Source organism: Triplophysa dalaica, chromosome 4, assembly GCF_015846415.1.
Source record: "Triplophysa dalaica isolate WHDGS20190420 chromosome 4, ASM1584641v1, whole genome shotgun sequence".
In the NCBI taxonomy this organism is placed as follows: domain Eukaryota; kingdom Metazoa; phylum Chordata; class Actinopteri; order Cypriniformes; family Nemacheilidae; genus Triplophysa; species Triplophysa dalaica.
Window position 1 is genome coordinate 3,116,966 of NC_079545.1, and position 17,839 is coordinate 3,134,804.

General features: G+C 37.4%; 4 protein-coding genes across 5 annotated transcripts; 2 read left to right on the forward strand and 2 right to left on the reverse strand.

Moving 5' to 3' along the window:
• The first annotated feature begins 35 nt into the window (after positions 1 to 35).
• Positions 36 to 1,497, forward strand: ppil3 (peptidylprolyl isomerase (cyclophilin)-like 3). The gene is made up of 6 exons (XM_056747110.1): positions 36 to 154; positions 405 to 479; positions 593 to 686; positions 788 to 855; positions 945 to 1,063; positions 1,268 to 1,497. The coding sequence occupies exons 1-6, from the start codon at positions 152 to 154 to the stop codon at positions 1,392 to 1,394; spliced, it is 486 nt and encodes a 161-aa protein (XP_056603088.1). The 5' UTR covers positions 36 to 151; the 3' UTR covers positions 1,395 to 1,497.
• Positions 1,498 to 1,630: 133 nt separating this feature from the next.
• zgc:101858 (uncharacterized protein LOC449555 homolog) lies at positions 1,631 to 3,611 on the forward strand. The gene is made up of 8 exons (XM_056747109.1): positions 1,631 to 1,898; positions 2,030 to 2,200; positions 2,279 to 2,457; positions 2,769 to 2,862; positions 2,975 to 3,044; positions 3,119 to 3,155; positions 3,238 to 3,301; positions 3,380 to 3,611. Exons 1-8 carry the CDS (start codon positions 1,875 to 1,877, stop codon positions 3,536 to 3,538), a joined length of 798 nt encoding a protein of 265 aa, XP_056603087.1. The 5' UTR covers positions 1,631 to 1,874; the 3' UTR covers positions 3,539 to 3,611.
• Positions 3,612 to 3,648: 37 nt separating this feature from the next.
• zbtb26 (zinc finger and BTB domain containing 26) lies at positions 3,649 to 6,600 on the reverse strand. Its single transcript, XM_056747108.1, has 2 exons — positions 6,484 to 6,600; positions 3,649 to 5,512 (listed from the first exon to the last, which is right to left on the reverse strand). The coding sequence occupies exon 2, from the start codon at positions 5,504 to 5,506 to the stop codon at positions 4,277 to 4,279; it is 1,230 nt and encodes a 409-aa protein (XP_056603086.1). The 5' UTR covers positions 5,507 to 5,512; positions 6,484 to 6,600; the 3' UTR covers positions 3,649 to 4,276.
• A 2,921-nt stretch (positions 6,601 to 9,521) lies between these two features.
• On the reverse strand, positions 9,522 to 15,393 carry krt1-c5 (keratin, type 1, gene c5). Of its 2 annotated transcripts, none has more exons than XM_056746782.1 (10): positions 15,254 to 15,393; positions 14,463 to 14,881; positions 14,245 to 14,327; positions 13,992 to 14,148; positions 13,561 to 13,725; positions 13,306 to 13,431; positions 12,241 to 12,458; positions 12,137 to 12,162; positions 11,947 to 12,055; positions 9,522 to 11,626 (listed from the first exon to the last, which is right to left on the reverse strand). In XM_056746782.1, the coding sequence occupies exons 2-10, from the start codon at positions 14,853 to 14,855 to the stop codon at positions 11,584 to 11,586; spliced, it is 1,320 nt and encodes a 439-aa protein (XP_056602760.1). In that variant the 5' UTR covers positions 14,856 to 14,881; positions 15,254 to 15,393; the 3' UTR covers positions 9,522 to 11,583. The 2 variants fall into 2 exon arrangements, with proteins under 2 accessions (XP_056602760.1, XP_056602759.1); XM_056746781.1 differs by having other exon boundaries at positions 11,947 to 12,058.
• Between the last annotated feature and the right edge of the window lie 2,446 nt (positions 15,394 to 17,839).

Below are 17,839 nucleotides of genomic sequence, written 5' to 3' on the forward strand. Positions count from 1 at the left end.
GACCTCCCGGAACTAAAGTTTTGAGCGTAATTGACGTCGGACGTTTTACAATGAAACAAGCTGAAGGCGATTTTCCTGCTTTCTTGCGATTCTTGGCTGTGGCGTCCTTATCAACGCATTACTTTATGACAATAACTTTTAATTTAAGAAGATGGTAAGAATTTAATATTTTATTCTGAACCGTTTCTGATTTGGCTTCCTGTTTTATCTTTGCAAGTGTGAGCATGTGTGTAAACGGTGTAGCCACATTAAGTTTCCTGTCTGGCACGAGTGCAGTAACACTATTGTTTTTCAGAGAGAAGTTAAATTATTTTAAAGAATTTCTGCGATGTTGTGAAGTATATTTGTTTTATATGTATAGTATATATGTGTATTTGATACGGAGCTGATCTTTTTCATCACAGGCTGTTACTCTGCATACAGACCTTGGTGAATTAAAAATAGAGTTGTTCTGCGAGAAGGCGCCGAAAAGCAGTGAAGTACGACACGTTTTCTGAAGAGTTTGTTTATATCCCAAAAATAATAGTTTGCCTACCTATCCTTTTAGTATTTGTAAAGATTTGCACACTAAAAGTGATGTCAATTTCCCCAGAACTTTCTTGCATTGTGCGCTGGTGGGTTTTACACTGGATGTATTTTCCATCGAAACATCAAGGGCTTCATGGTTCAGACTGGAGACCCGACAGGTAACCAATCTTATATTTCTTTACATTTTTTTGAAAATGTAGATTTATAATAAAGAAAACATCTATTGTCCAGATTTATTTAAGGATTTGTTTTGCTCCAGGTACAGGGAAAGGGGGAACCAGTATTTGGGGACGGAAGTTTGAAGATGAATTCAGTGAACACCTGAAAGTATGTATTGTTGGTTTAGGTGACATTATCTTTGTGTAGCATTATATTGTTGTATTGCATGGATATCGTGTAATGCTTTTATTCTGTAGCACAATGTCCGGGGTGTGGTCTCCATGGCAAATAATGGACCAAACACAAATGCATCACAATTCTTCGTCACTTATGCAAAACAGCCTCACCTGGACATGAAGTACACTGTTTTTGGAAAGTAAGTCATCTGTTAATGTAGTAAAAAGATCAAGTTTTAAATAACTTACATTTTTGTTTATTTATTTGTAAATGTGTTCCTTTAACAGATACGGGAATAAATGAGTTGTTAAAATGTATTTTAATGCTGTTATTTTTGTTTGCTGTTAACTGCATCAATAATGTAACTAATTTCAAAATAAGAGTAACTCGTTCTCTTCTACAGAATCATAGATGGGCTAGAAACTCTGGATGAAATAGAGAAACTCGCCGTCAACGAAAAGACGTTCCGGCCAATTGACGATATCCGAATTAAGGATATTACTATTCATGCCAACCCATTTGCCGGTTGATTGATTTTACTGTGACGCATTAATGTTGATTAATGTCTGTTCTGTAAATATATATTTTGTGTAATGTAATTTTGCCAATTACATGCTATTTCATACATTTGTACACACTGCCTCATTGTTTTTTCTTGTATTACAAAAATATTTAATATTACTACTTAACTACCTTTAATTACAGTTTTCTGCTGTCTGCGATTTACAATTTAGAAAGATAAAAATACGGGCTACTATTTTGAAATTATGACGCTATTGACCCGGAAATAAAGGTAAAAATGCTAGTATAATCAATAATATATAACCATGCAATTTGTAAAAAATAAAAATATTAAATCTTCTTCCAAAAAGGAAAGAAAAAATAACAATTCGAGCTACATTTGCCACCCTTTATCAGTACAGTCAACGTGACGTCACTTGCTTATGGTAGCACGTGAAAGGAGGATAAAAGTTAAACAACTGTGAACTTTAGACGTCATCAGAATCGACATGGCAGCTCCAGATGCATTCAAAGTAGGTTGTGGCTTATCTAAAAGTATGTATACAAATATAAAATTCTCATGTTACTTTCTGGAATGATCACCGTTAACGCTTATGAATGGCAAAGCACACGTTAAGGTAAATGTGATGCGTTCGTGTTTTAGGTTTCCTCCCTAAAGGATAAAGTCGCACTGATCACAGGTGCAAGTTCAGGGATAGGAGCTGGAACGGCGTTGCTGTTCGCTAAACTCGGTGCCCGGCTGGCACTGAATGGACGGGACGTCGAGAATCTCACCAAAATCGCACGAGAATGCGAAGAGTGTGGCGCAGTGAAAGTAAAGCAAACATTACAGTGTGTCAGTAGATATTAGCAGAATGTTTCCATACAGATTCACAAGTGTCAATTTCTTTAGCCTTTACTAGTGCCAGGAGATTTAACTGATGAGGATACTGTAAAGAAGACAGTTGAAGAGACCATTGCACACTTTGGAAAGCTGGATGTCCTTATCAACAGTGCAGGGATCTTGTCTATGGGCAGCATAGAGACTACTGATATGGCCCAGTATGATAAGGTCATGGCTGTGAATGTTCGGTAAAAATGAACACAATGAGACACTTAAAGTGTATATAGTATATTTTTAAGGCATAGTCCACCCACAAATCATGTCATCAAAACCTTTCTTCTCTGGAACACAAAAGATATTTTGAGAAATGATTCAGTGGTTTGTCCATACAATGCAAGTCAATAGGGGCCAATGTTGTTTGGTTACAAACATTCTTCAAAATGTGTTGTTTTGTGTTCTACAGAAGAGAGCAAATCATTCAGGTTTGGAATGATGAACTTTTTATTTTTGCATGAACTGTCCCTTTAAGTTAAGGATTGTGTATAATTTATCCTTTCAGATCTGTCTATCATTTGACCTGTCTGTGTGTGCCACATCTCATCAAAACTAAAGGCTCCATTGTAAATGTGTCCAGTGTCAATGGACAGCGATCAGTGAGTATAAATTCAACATTCATGCAACAAACCGTATAAACGCAGCATAAAAACTTTGACAAAAATGACCTTGGGTGATACACAGCAAACATGTTTTTTTCCTCTTCTGTAGTTTCCTGGTGTACTTGCCTATTGTATGTCGAAATCAGCCATTGACCAGTTTACATGCTGCGTTGCTCTCGGTGAGATGATATCTCTTGAATACAGTGGTGATTCTTAACCTCCAGTTTTCTTGACCAGATTATTTTCATTTTAGAGCTGGCACCAAAGCAAGTACGCGTCAACTCAGTATGGTAAGTTTCTGTTATTATTGGTTTTACACAATGTACAGTATTTTAATGTGACATGAAATTATTACATTTAAATGGTTTACAGTCCGGGGGTTATTGTAACAGAGGTTCACAAGCGTGCAGGACTGGATGAAGATCAATATACTCAGGTACATATTTTCACTTTGATGCGTGTTTATAATACTAAAAAGGGCCTTTAGTAACATGCCATGTGTCCTTGCTTTCAGTTTCTCGAGAAATGCAAACTGACCCACGCTCTCGGCAGACCGGGTGAAGTAGAGGAGGTGGCTCACGCTATTGCCTTCCTGGCCTCTGATGCTGCAACCTTTATAACAGGTGTCAACCTTCCAGTGGACGGAGGTCGACATGCTATGTGTCCACGGTAATGTTTTGGTGCCATGCTACAGTTTTGACTGTACTGTGTGTGTAAAAGCAAAATAAACTTTAAATAAATCTTTGCATTACGTGTTTTTTAATGTACCACATAAACATTCGGAAAGAAAGCACTTTTCATTTCGTATCTGACATTATTTACTACGGAGTCACAGCAATGTTCGCAAAGTTGTTTACACAGATGGATTTTGGCGACATTTAATACAGACAGAAGTGTTAAACACAGTGTTCAATAACAGTTGGAAAGTTTAGAGTTGGAAATATTACAATAGCATCCATTCATACAGTTAGCATTTCAAATCTGAAACACGGTGTGATCAGATATACTGCAACAGTATATTATTATCTTTACAAAAGATATGACACAAATAATGCCACAGCAGCATTCAGAGGAAACTCAATACTATAGTTTCCTTATATAGTATTCTTCAGCCTTAAATGTGAAAATATGACCGAAAACCTGATTTTAATTTGTACATGTATTAGCACATGTTATTTACAGTTTCCAGAGTTTTAAAGACAAATGTTTTACATCTTGTATAATAAAGAGGCCCCATTGACTTCCATTATATGGCCCTAAAACGGCTTAAAACCTTTTCTTAAAATATCTGCTTCATGTTTCACCGAATAAACAGGTCCTGAATGACATGAGGTTGAATAAATGATGACAAAATTTACATTTTGGGGTGAACTATCTCTTTAAATATAAATGGTCTAGACTTTTATAATCCTTATAGCAGACTGCCTTCATTGGCATTGTCGAAACTGTTCTTGCCGTGTATCTGCTTGAGGTGTTTGCGGAGAACTGGTTTATGTGCGAACACCATGTCACAGTAGTTACAACGGTGCGGTTTGTCCCCGCTGTGAAGGTTCAGATGGTCTAGCAGCGAACACTTCTGAGTGAAAGTCTTTCCACATATCTTACACTGGAAAGGCTTGATGCCAGCATGGACACGCATGTGCCGATGCAGGTTGCCTTTCTGGGTAAACGTTTTTCCACACATGAGGCACATGAACAACTTGTGCATCTTCAAATGATTAGCGTAGTTTTCTAGTTGACGGAATACACGGGCACATTTAGGGCACTGATGAAACCACTGCATGCCTTTTTCGCCATTTCGTGAGCATCCCCAAAGATTCCCCTTCCCGGAAAAGCTGGGTCCCGGTGGGGACAGCGCATATTCAGCCTCAGGGTTAGCGGCGGTCTCGGTGGGGCGTGTTTCAACTGTGGAGTTAATAAGCGAATGTTGTGGCTCCCCTGAGCACAGTGCCGGAGAACGAGATGAGCGTTGGAGGTTATCAGGATCATCTTGCATCCGGTCTTCAATCGACTCCACCTTGATGATGCTAATATGCCTATCCTCTTCTCTACTCCTGCACTGAGTGTTTCTAAATGCTGGCTGAGATGTTGGCTCTATGATTACATCTTCATCCAACTCATCTTCCCCTTCATTGTCCACCTCATCATCATCATCATCTTCATCATCACATATAGTCTCCACGAGAGGCGCACCACGCTGCGCGTTAAAGTCAGAAGGCTGCCGGGACGATGTCCGTTCATCTTTGACCTCGTGTGGTTTAATGAATTTATTTAAAGCTTCAGTGCACTGCTCTACGATATGTCCCATCTGTAGGAAACTGGCGACCGTTAAATAGTGTACTAATTCCAGCTCTGGAAACTCGAGTGTCCCGGTGTAGCAGGAGAGAAGAAGTCTCTGTCCAACTTCTGCATCTTGTTGTGTGGAAATTTGTACTTCGTTCGAGTCCTGAAGGAAAAACTGGTCTCTTAGGAATGGGGAGCCGGCAGCAAACACCACTTTGTGTCCCGGTACTTCTACATCGTTGATGCGCACGATGACGTCACAGAAGCGTCTGTCTCTTCGAAGAGCATTCATCTTTTGAAGCATGGAGTCCCCAAACGTGGGAAAGTTGAACTGCAGAATCACCCCGTCCTGGGCCATGATATACTACAAATAAAGGTAATGTGCAATTACTTGAAAATATTTTGATATTCACGTTTGTACCCTCATAAAAGGTAACTAATACATAGTTTAACTAAGGTATTTGTTGTAAAACTACAGGAACCACAAATTTACCATGGTCACACTCAGTGTAACTAGTTACTAAGTAGTTAAGTACTCTGACTTAATTACTTTTCCCTTGAAACAATAAAGTTATTTTTCTGTCATTTAATAAGGTACTTCTGCTGTAATTAAACTTAATACTGTGTAATATATGTTCAATAGTGGAAATGATATCAAAATTATAAGTCTAAGTTTAAAACGTATGCTTTAATGTATCCTTTTCACAAGTGTATACTTTCGTCAGTTAAAAATAATAATTTATGTAGTTATTTATTCTTTTATGAATGAATTAAATAAGCCATTTCATGTCCATCCTTGAATCAATTCTAATAAAGGTTGATGTAGGATATAGAAAGTAATTAGCAATAAGTCATTAAATTCTCTTTGGAAAGACTCATTTGTATTCATAATCTACATGTAATCTAAACAAGTAATTCATTATTTTTTCAGAGTAATTTACCCAACACCGGTCACATTATAGTTATCATATTTTAACCCTGAAATCTGTAGTAACACAACTGTAAGAATGTCAATCAGTGATAGCCAATAATACAATAATAAAGCAATGGATGATTTCTATAAGGGTAACGTTATGCACAGTCAGTACATCTAACGTGTCTGTCTGTATTCTGCTATTTATAAACGCGTGTTTAACGACATACTTATATATAAATGATACAATGCTTAAAATTAATTTGACATTTTGTGATAACAGATTGAGATGGTCATATGTTGGCACAGGCCTGTATTTGTGTAGCAACACAAGCAGCGGATTAAGAACAGTAATGAATACCGGGACAATGAAGACGAAAACAAGAGTAAGGTTAAAAAAAGAGAGTTTATTTACAACATACCTTTAATGGATTTTTTCATACGTTGTCTTGGAGATGTATGTAATAAAGCGACTGTGTTTTTGGCGCGTGGCGGAAGACCTTGTGCTATGAGCTTAGCTACACGAGACACCACGCGCGATTGGTCGGCGAAATTTAAAGGGACAGGACATACATACATGTGGCTCATTGTGAAAACAACACGTCATGGTGTATTTTCTGATTGATTTATTTTCTGATCTCGTCATTTTATTATACTGAAATGCGCTACGTTATCCAAATTAAGGTGGTATTTGGGTTTTCCATTCAGTTTAATGTATTATATGAAGTACACCTACTGTAAGCTATGCCAGCTTGTCTAGTCATTTTTCACCTTCAAATAACGTCGTTCCTAGACAAGAAATATGTTGTTTTTCAGTAGAAATGCTCTTATGCTCTCAAATTACATTATTTAAAGCCGGTATAAATGCCTCATTCATTCATCTTTACCACACATAAATACAAACATTGCAAATAATTGAGCGTATCCCCTTAGAGGATACAAAATGAGAAGCAGAGTCAATTTTGGATCTGGTTTTATTTGTTCTTTTGGGTTTTTAATAAAACATTACCTTTGTTTTTATCCGGGACTTTTTGTTTGTTTATAGTATTCTAGTTGTTCACCTTGTGGCCTGTTCATTTAGTTAATCATTACTATGTTAATCATTGGTAACTCTCTGGTAGCTCAGTGGTAAGAGCATTGCGCAAGGTTGTGGGTTCAATCCCACGGGATTGCAAATACCTATGTAAAATGTATAGGATAAAGCAATGTAAGTCGCTTTGGATAGAAGCGTCTGACAAATGCGTAAATGTAAATGTAATAAATCCTACATCAGTTTCTATGGTTTTCTGTTAATTCCACTTGTGTCTTTAGTTCTCTCACAGTTTGTATTTATACTGGTTCTGGGTATTGACTGGCACAACACTTTTTTCAACTTGAAGAAGTGAAACATATAAAACCTTGCGTTTGTATTTTTTATTTGTAAGAGGAACAGGAAATATGAGTTTGTCAATGAAAGAACTGTTTTTCTCATCACTTTTTCAACATTTCATTATAAACATGTCTCTAAATCAGGAGAATAATGAATAAACAAAATAAAGATGTATATACTTTTAATTCAGATGAAGTCCACAAAAATGCTAAAATTTATATTGAACTTTAGCAATGTTTGTAGTGGCTGAAATAAAAAATGAAGGGGTGGTTTCTCAGACAGGGCTTAAGCCTATAGTCCCAGACTAACTAATGTTAGAGGTGTCTTGCTTGATCAAAAACAACTTTCACTGACATATCTTTAGCACATGTAAATAAAGGGTATGCATTGGCGTTACCTTCCCACGTGAACAAACTGGACACGCTCCCTTGAGAGCCTGGACACGTTCCCCTGAGTGGTAAAACACGCAGAAAAATGGCTGAGGAGAGTATTAGAAACCGGGCATAAAACACTCAATTATTTGCTGAAATAACAAGCAGCTGGACTCGACGTTGATCATTACGGCTTCCCTACAACTTACAAAGGAATCAGGTATTCCTGGACACTGAAATGTTGCGCGGAATTGCATTTCCTGGTATTGTAAGCAATTAATTTATTGAGTGTTTTGCCACCCAGGACGGCACTCTCCAGCGTGCTCACGTGGTAAAGTAACGTTTATGCATACCCTCTATAGTCACACACTATATGTTTAGCACAAGTAAATCGTTTTCTATGTTTGCATTATATTAATACAAAAAGAAAGAAGGAAAAAAATGACTAGTCCTGAATACTGCCCCATAGTATTTTGCAGCATAAACAATACTGGCACTATCTACCGAAGGCCATCTATCTATGACTATCTAAATGAAGTGAAATATTTGTCCCACCAACACCCCCTCGCATATTACAGAACAGTGTGTTCCATTTTTAGTGCACATAAATTAAGTGTTAGTAAGTTCTTGTAAAATGTCCCAATAACAACTTTTAAAACACCATAAAAATAAACTGTCTAGCTGATTTACGGTATCTAATTCCAAGAAAATGTATCCGAAATTGAATTAACAAAGGTAAGCAGAATCTTCCTGTGTCTTGAAATCTTTCAGAGGGAGAGAAAAGACAGAAAAGAAGCTTTTTTTTTATTACAGCAGTTTAGCGCCATTTCAGAAGGACTCACAAGGACATCCACATCATGAGCACTTTTGTCATGCACATTTTATGTGTGCCATTTTTATGGACTTACTCACATAAATGAAGTGCACTTTTTTGCCCACCACCACCCGCTCACAATGACATTCACATCATGAGCACTTTTTGTCATGCACATTTCATGTGTGCCATTTTTAGTGCACATATATGAAGTGCTTTTTTTTTGGCCCACCACCACCCGCTCACAATGACATTCACATCATGAGCACTTTTTGTCATGCACATTTTATGTGTGCCATTTTTAGTGCACATAAATGAAGTGCACTTTTTTAGCCCACCACCACCCGCTCACATAAATGAAGTGCACTTTTTTTTGGCCCACCACCACCCACTCACAATGACATTCACATCATGAGCACTTTTTGTCATGCACATTTCATGTGTGCCATTTTTAGTGCACATATATGAAGTGCTTTTTTTTTGGCCCACCACCACCCGCTCACAATTACATTCACATCATGAGCACTTTTTGTCATGCACATTTTATGTGTGCCATTTTTAGTGCACATAAATGAAGTGCACTTTTTTAGCCCACCACCACCCGCTCACAATGACATTCACATCATGAGCACTTTTTGTCATTATCATTTTATGTGTGCCATTTTTATGGTCTTACGCACATAAATTAAGTGCACTTTTTTGGCCCACCACCACCCGCTCACAATGACATTCACATCATGAGCACTTTTTGTCATGCACATTTTATGTGTGCCATTTTTAGTGCACATAATGAAGTGCACTTTTTTGGCCCACCACCACCCGCTCACAATGACATTCACATCATGAGCACTTTTTGTCATGCACATTTTATGTGTGCCATTTTAACGTTAGCTCAGAAGAATCAGGCAAATATTCAACCTCCTACTTTCCTACAGAATACCTAAGATGTGGGGACCAACTGATACATCGTTGTTGTTCCAGGGCTTTTCCTCGGGTTTAAGGCGTGATATGGACACGTACGCGTAAAGTGAAGTGTGCCCGCGGCTTAACGTTAACCGTTTTATGTGCTAACGTTAGCTCAGATGAAGCAAGCATTTCTTCAAGCTTTGATTTTAAAGACGGCGTTTGCAGATATGGAGCCCACCTCTCACATCGTTGTTGAAAGAGAGCCGTTTCTCTTAAGGCGATGTCGGGTTTAAGGCCTCCCATATATGACTTAGATCGTCGTCTTTCCATCTCAAATCTGTGGCCTCGCAAGCTGAACTTGTCAAGCATTTTCGCGAAATCCATTGTTGCAATGTCAAACAACCTCAATGTGTTGAAAAACATGACTTACTACCCGTCAGATGATAACTACTTGTCTTGTACTGGATCCGTTGCGAATGAGCTGGAAGGGTCAGTGAGGACCTATTATCGCTGCAGGGGATTATTCTATGATGTCATAAGGTCTGTTTGTCGAGTCCACCGACCAAAGAAGATGTGTTAGCTGCAGTATTGTTATGTAACGTGTATAAAACGGTGTTGTTGTCTGGAAATATATAAAAATACACGTCTATATTACACCCACAACAATATGTGGAGCCAAATACGTATAAAACGAGTGTGGCTTTAACGCTCAATCGGCGCTAAACGGTTGTAATAAAAATGCAAACATGCTAAAAAATCTTCTTTTAGGTCTTTTCTCTCCCTCTGAATGATCTCAACACAGGAAGATTTTGCCTTTACCTTTGTTAATTCAATATCGGATACAATTTCTTTGAATTAGATTTTAAATACATTTATTTTTATTAACTTTATGTTCTGATTAAAAACTGGCCAGTAGATGTAACTAACACAATTGGTGTCTTAATATCTATATAACCACTTAGTAATAGGCATTCAAGAGTCGTTCACTTCCTCTAATATATAGATTTTAAGACACCAGGTGGAAGTATACGACTTTTGAATGCCTATTACTTAAATGTAATTTTGTAAATGTTTTGGAGAACACTTGTTTATATCCTTAAGGCTAACATAATTATACTAAATTATTTCAGCGGGGTCAATATCAATGAATGAGACACTAAAGAGGCCTAGGAGTGTAGTATTGAAGAGGAAAATGTGTTTAAGAGCAATGTCAAAGAAACCCACCTTAACTGCCAAAGGCACAGAGTTGGCACCTATTACACGTACAGTATGTTGGAGGCTTGTGTAACTTTTATTGTCCATTATATTGCCCAAAGTGTAGGCTGTAGTGTGTAATGTGTGCATTTGTTACAATCATAACGGCAACAGTTATCAGACAATGATGAGGAAGACCTACTCTGCAGTTTCAGAGAGCAAACAGCATCTAATGTTTCAAAATCTCTCAGCTATAGCAGACTAAACAATACATTTGGAGACACTAGGTGCACTTGTGTCTTATTGTCGCAGCCTTGTATTACATGACTTATGGGTTTTCCATCAGCTGTACAAAGGTTTCCTGAGGAGTTAATATACAGTTTTCTAAAGATCGAGGCGATTCAATAGATGCCTTTAAGCAAAATGTTGTGTACTTACTGATAGATACTTCATATTAGATTTGTTTCGATAACATTAGATATGTTACAATTCTCTTCAGACTGGAATGTATCTAAGCCCAAAGTCTACAAATGAAATGCAAGATACAGAGAGGGATGTCTATGTAAAAGATTACTCATCTAAATTGTTACTTGTTTACTAGAACTATGATGGGTGTTTTATTTAGAAACCCTCACAAAAGCATGACATTTGAAACTACACATTTGTGTCAGGGCGGTTCTCAAAATGAGGAGGTCTTGATTTCGTCCTTTGGCGCGGTTCTCTCACACACCACCGTGGACACTGTGACCCGACAGGTGTACATCCCCATGCGAAGCTACATATCATTTTTCTACTGCCTGTAAAACTAGTACTTCATTCAGGACACCAGCTAGAATCGTATGCGTTTTGTTTCACTATTGTGCTATTCTTAAATGACCCGCTCTATTGCGACTCGCCTTATAGACTCAGACCTGGAGAAGTGGAGAAGAAACAATATCAGAATAGAGACATTCAGATATGTATAAAAATGTTTGTAGGAATTATTTGTACCCTTCTGGCTAATAAAAAGGCAAAACAAATTTAGTGGATTTATTTATTCAATTCTTGCTTCTGACAAATCGACATCGATACAAATGACACGTCACTTCTTTTTAATAATTTGACTGTTTATTTACTGCTTGGAAAATGGAAAAGCTCACTGGTAACAGTCTTGTGATACATCTCATGTACCCATGAATACAAAACATAACAATGTGGACTACGATCAGAATCTCTTGTGAGCTCAACTCACTTTTTTCGGTCTTCTATCTCTTCCACCTCACTTGATTCATCCACCACCTTTCCATTTATCATGGTCTGGGTTACCACCTTGACAATCTTTCTTGTTCTGACTTCAGGATCTTCTTCAAAAAGACAAAAAACATATATGAACATATTCAAATTTTAAAAGTATCATCTCTGTCCGTTTACAGCCGACTTACTTTTAGGAGGTGGCTTCTCTTTAATTCTAAAAAACGAACATGAAACATGTAATTAATGATTGCTTATGTTACAAAGGCTTCAATAGAATCAAGATTCTTCTTACACTTCCTCTCCATCCAGCAGTCTTCTGTAAGTGGCGATTTCCAGCTCCAGATTCTGTTTGATTCTCAGTAACTGCTCATAATCTGTTTTGATTCTTTGCATGTCCAGACGCAGTTGCGAGAGTTCATCCTCCAGTTGTGTGAGCGTGCCCTGGAGTCGCTCGATCTCAACGGTGTACTTCTGATTCGTCTCTCCAAGGTTTCCCTCGAGAACACTGACCTGTGGTGAGTCATAAGGATTAAGTATTGAGCAAGAAAGAATAATTGTATGATTTGTGCACCACAAAAGCCAAACCATAAGAAATGAGCTACTAAAAACAGAAAATAACAAGAACTTAATTTTCACTTAAGATGCTAAAACAAGATTTCTAGTTGCAACATAATTCACATTTGTTTAGTGCAATCAGTTTGATGAATTAAATATTGCTGTAGGACATGGGGAAAATATGAATAAAGAATGAGAACATGTCTCGAAACTTTGGACCTATGTGTGAACAATTATTTGAACAACACACTGAAAAACCTTTATCACCTGTTCAGCCCATGGGATGTGTGTGTTTTTAGATTGTCATCACTTATGGTATCACATGTGATTACAGATTATTTATGACTGTACATGTTGACATGTGGTGTCTGTTTAAATGAGGAAGAACAGCAGATGGATGGAATTCTGGTTTCCTGTGCTGAAGTGATGGCCTTGACACGTCTGAACATTTGTTGTCAAACAAAATAAATGCAGATGTAATATATCTGTAATATATGTAATATAAAAAACATGTACTGTGTATACATATATTTAAAAATGAAAAGGTCTTTTAAAATCTATTTTGGAGTATTGAAAAGCTGACATAAAAAACAGGTTTTAGGGTTAAATAATGCTTGTCCACAAAACACATTTTGTCATTTGAATTCTCTTATTTGGGGGGATGTTCTTAGCAAATATTTATTCTGATTAATAACCATGTCATGTGATTAATTACATCTTAATTGATTAACAGCCATATTCAAAGCATAAAGGTAAAAAGACAATAGGATTTTTTTTTCATTTCTTTGAGAATGAGAGTCACCTGTTTCCGCAGATTGTCCAGCTCCACCTCCAGTGCCTGCATGAAGCGTCGTCTTTCATTCAGCTCGCTCTGAGCACATCGCAGAGCTTCATTGCTCTCCTTCACCTCAGACTGCACGGTCTCCAGCTGTCACATGTGTACACATCAGCCGTGTTTATTGTGTCGCAGAATACACATTCATTCAAACACACCTGTGTTTACCATGAACTTGAGAATTTAAGAATAGATTTTGAGTTATGCTGGCTGTGGACTGACCTTCTTCAGGTACCACATCTCAGCGTCCTCTTTGTTCTTCCGTGCAATGCCCTCATACTGTGCCCTCAGCTCTGCCATGATGGCTCCCAGGTCTGGCCCCTGTGCCGCATCCACCTCCACATTAAATTGCTCGTTGGCTAGACGGGTCATCAGTGCGCTCATCTCCTACATGTAGACAGACAGGATGGAATCCGTGTTTGATAGGATGTATTTGAACGTGTATGTATGGATCGCATTACATATCAACATATCAAACCAAGTGCCATCGGCAGACAAACGGTGACCGAGATATTGTAGATAGTCAAACGTGCGACATGAAAAGTTTGAAATAGATCAAAAATACTTCAATGTTTAAACTATAGTCTGTACATATATACAGTATTTATATAAAAACATATATACTGTAAAGTCTTTACGTGTCTACATATTACCTCGTCATGATTCTTCTTCAAGAAATAGAGCTCTTCTTTCAGACTTTCCAGGTCTCCTCTGAGGGTGGCGATGATCTGATCATGATCAGATTTAGCTCGTCTCAAAGCGTGGCAGTCTCTCTCAACTGACTGACAAAGAGTGGCTTCTGCCTCCCATCTGTTAATAAACCCAACAAAGTATACCACCAATACCTACAAGTACAAAAACATCCCATCGCATTCATAGAAATGAAATAAAAAGAGCAAAACTCACTTGACCCTAAAATCATCTGCTGCAAGCTTAGCGTTATCAATCTCCAGCATTATACGTGCGTTCTCCAAGGTCTTCTTTCTCACCTAGAGAACCCAGATGTGACGACAGCGCTCTCATATAATGACACCACTAAACAAGACAGTCTTTAAATTTTGACACACGTAACCTCAGCAATGACATAGAAGAGTGGATCACGTGACATTGAGATTACCACCAACCTCTTGTCCAATTGCATACGCTTGAGCCATCATTCCCTCGATGTCATGACCCTTGGGTGTTCGATTGATCATCATCTGTTTGATCTTCATCTCCAGGTCGGCGTTGGACTTCTCCAGTGTGCGCACCTTCTCCAGGTAGCTGCCCAGTCGATCGTTTAGACCTTGCATGGTTTCCTTCTCGCTAGCACCTACGCCAAAACCATTCAGCGAGAGGTTGCTGAGGATGTTTAGGCCGTTTCCCAGTGAGATGGATCGAGACCGGGACAGCGTACTGGCTGAAGAGAGGGACACGGGGACTTTAGACCGCCCCCGAACCCCACTGTCCCGCACGGACATGCTGGAGAAAGAGGGCTGCCTATGAGAGTAGCTATAAGTGGAGAAGCTGGAGGTCATGATCCTCGCAAAACGAGACAAGAAAGCTGATGAGAGAAATATAGATGTTGTTCGTTAGTCAGAGTGCACTTATGTTTCACTCAGGGTCAAAATGTTCTTCAATGCCATTGAATAATATTTTTTCTGAGTATTTTTACAGTATAGCTCACATTAACATTGGCTAATGCATTCTTTAGTTTTTGACAAACAGTTTACAACCTTTTGTATTATTTTGTCTTAATCTGCGATTTGATGACGTTTAATGTTTTGTTTAATATGGTAACAATATAACAATATTATGCATTTGTGTGCAATATTGTTAAAAAATCCAAAAATCCATTGATAAAGGCAGTTATATGCAATTAACAATGAATTTGTATGCAAATAAAGAAGAATAAATATTGCAGATGAGTACTTACACTGATCAGATGAGAATCTCCTATATATTGTTTGTCCTAAGAGGATCTGGTGGCGTATATGTGGCGTGTTCAGGTGAGATAAGTATTTGAGCTGGGACTGCTCCAAAAAAGCTGTTGGCTATGGAAATCTGTGACTGGCCAATCACGTTGCTCCACAGGTAAATGGGTATTTCCTTACTGAAACCAATAAAACACAATACAGTTTTCCCAAGGCACTATGCACAAACTGAGCTATTTTTCACTTAAGTGAAAATTAACACTGAAATAAAGTAGAAATTAAAGTAGAAAATAATATTTTCATCAAGATGCTTTTATTTAAGTTTGTGAAATTTTTACCAAAGTAATTTACACCAGGTAATAAGACTGATAACCACTGTTCACAATGGAGGTGACTTAATATACACCATGGGACAGGATGTACTGTTATGATCATTACCCCAATTTTTTTAATCTTAGGTAACCTGATATGCCTCAGACAAAGTCCATTTCTGTACACCGACACCATTCAGGGAGTAGACAATGAGCAGTAATGTGAGAGCCGGGCTTCGCATGGAGACAGTTCTCCAAAGCTTTACTATAGGCAGAGAGAAGCTCGAACAATGAGGAGAGAGAGAGGGAGTAGAAAGGCAAAACCCCTGAGAAATTGTTTAGAGATGAGGTGGACCTGTGGTTATTTCTCGCTCTTATTTAAAAACGTATTCTGGAAAAAATCTATTGTCAAGATAATGTTAATATTATCACTATTAATATGACATATAAGTAGAATATAAGTTATAATACATCATTATTGTAGAGAGAATAAACCGTTCAAAGTGCTATTCCAACATGTTTTTCGTAGGACTCTGTTCCTTCCCTTGGCAATGCAGTTTCATTTTTTTTAAAACCTTGTGTAAGTGTGTAAATAAAATACATATAGGAATGATTCAATATTTAATAAAAGTACCACAACATTACAATCTGATACATCACTTTACCATAGCACTACCACAGTATTTTTTATCGATGTTTTTAAAATGTTGTTTGATCTCTGCTTTATGCATTTGACCAATAAATGCTGAAATTTTAACAGAATAAGAAATAACTCTATATTACTGTTAGTAATATTTTAACAGTTTGTACTTCTACAATAAATGTGTTTGAATGTATGTAGCATTGACCACACACCTAGATTCAGCTCCATCATGCCCATTTATTTATCCATACACAGTCACATGGTATCAAAGCTGAAACTAGACATTATTAAACCCTCATGAGCTATTTAACTGTGACTATCTGCTGACAATAGATACCAAATTATACAGTTTATTTATACAATATACGTGCTTGTATTTGTCCAAAAGTCTGAGAGAATGTTGAGTGCAAAAAGTGAGCCATTTATACTTTATAATTGTTAAAACTTTGTTGCATTTGGCTGAGAGTACGCTATACATTCGCTACACATTGTTTGCTGTGCCCTGGTGTTTCCTATTGTTTTGTGACAGAGAGATCAAAAGAAATCTGACGCTTGCTATCTTGACAGTTATTGTTTCGCTGAAGAATAGTGACCTTTACAGTCAGAAATCTTGCGTTTTAAGAGATGAGGGATGTGCACTCAGAAATGAGTGATTGTAGCATGCAGTTAAAGATGTTAATAAAAGAGTTGAACAAGTAAAAAACTGTGTTGAACTCGAGACAATATACTGCAAATTGCTAAGAATTAAACTAGAGCCAGATGAAAGAGGAAAGCTATCAAGGAAAGTCACAATGCAATTTCCCGGAGCACTGTCCACACAATACACCAAACAATTTTTACACGTCAAAATAAAAGTTGACAAAACTAGACAGTAGAAAATGTAAAAAAACAACAGGTTCGTTGTGATGCTATTCTTTTATCCCCTGAAAGTAAAGTAGTTTAAGCGAATGTTAAAAGTAAGCTCTTGTACATGACTTCTGTGCTGATATTGTTGTTAATCAAAGTTCTCTCTATAGGTACAGATGGTGACCCTATTAGGTTTGACTGAATTGATCACTTGGTGTGAATAGAGCAAGATAAACAGTGTAGGGGTATAAAAGAAATTGCCCAAATAACAAGCCGTTTAAGTTTCATTTTTGTCCATTGTGACTTATTTTAAGTGTGTTCAAATCAATAGAACACTTTATCTAAGACATGTTGACTTTAATGGACAGAGCAGTGGATCAATGCATCTTCAGTATTTAGTGGTCACTGGTAAATTGCTGGCTGAATGAAAAGTATGGTGGTCATTATTTGATTGGACATTCAATTGTAGTTGTAATTAAACACACAGTCAAAATTAGAGCCCTATAACCTCTGACACAATTTCAATGGATGAAGAACAGTGATGACTGAATTATATCAAGTCATTAGATGAACTGTGACAGATAATTGTTTTGATAAAAATGTCTATTTTAGGGGAAGAAGCATGTCAAACTTAACTTTCTTTTCAGTAAGTGACTTTTAGCAAAGCCTTGTGACTTTTTCAGTGTTTTTTATCTTTCTAATTTGTTTTAGGGTAAAAAGAGGCAAATGTCAATGTCAGTATTAAAGCCGTGTTCACACTTGACTTCTTTTTTGACAAGAAAAGTTGA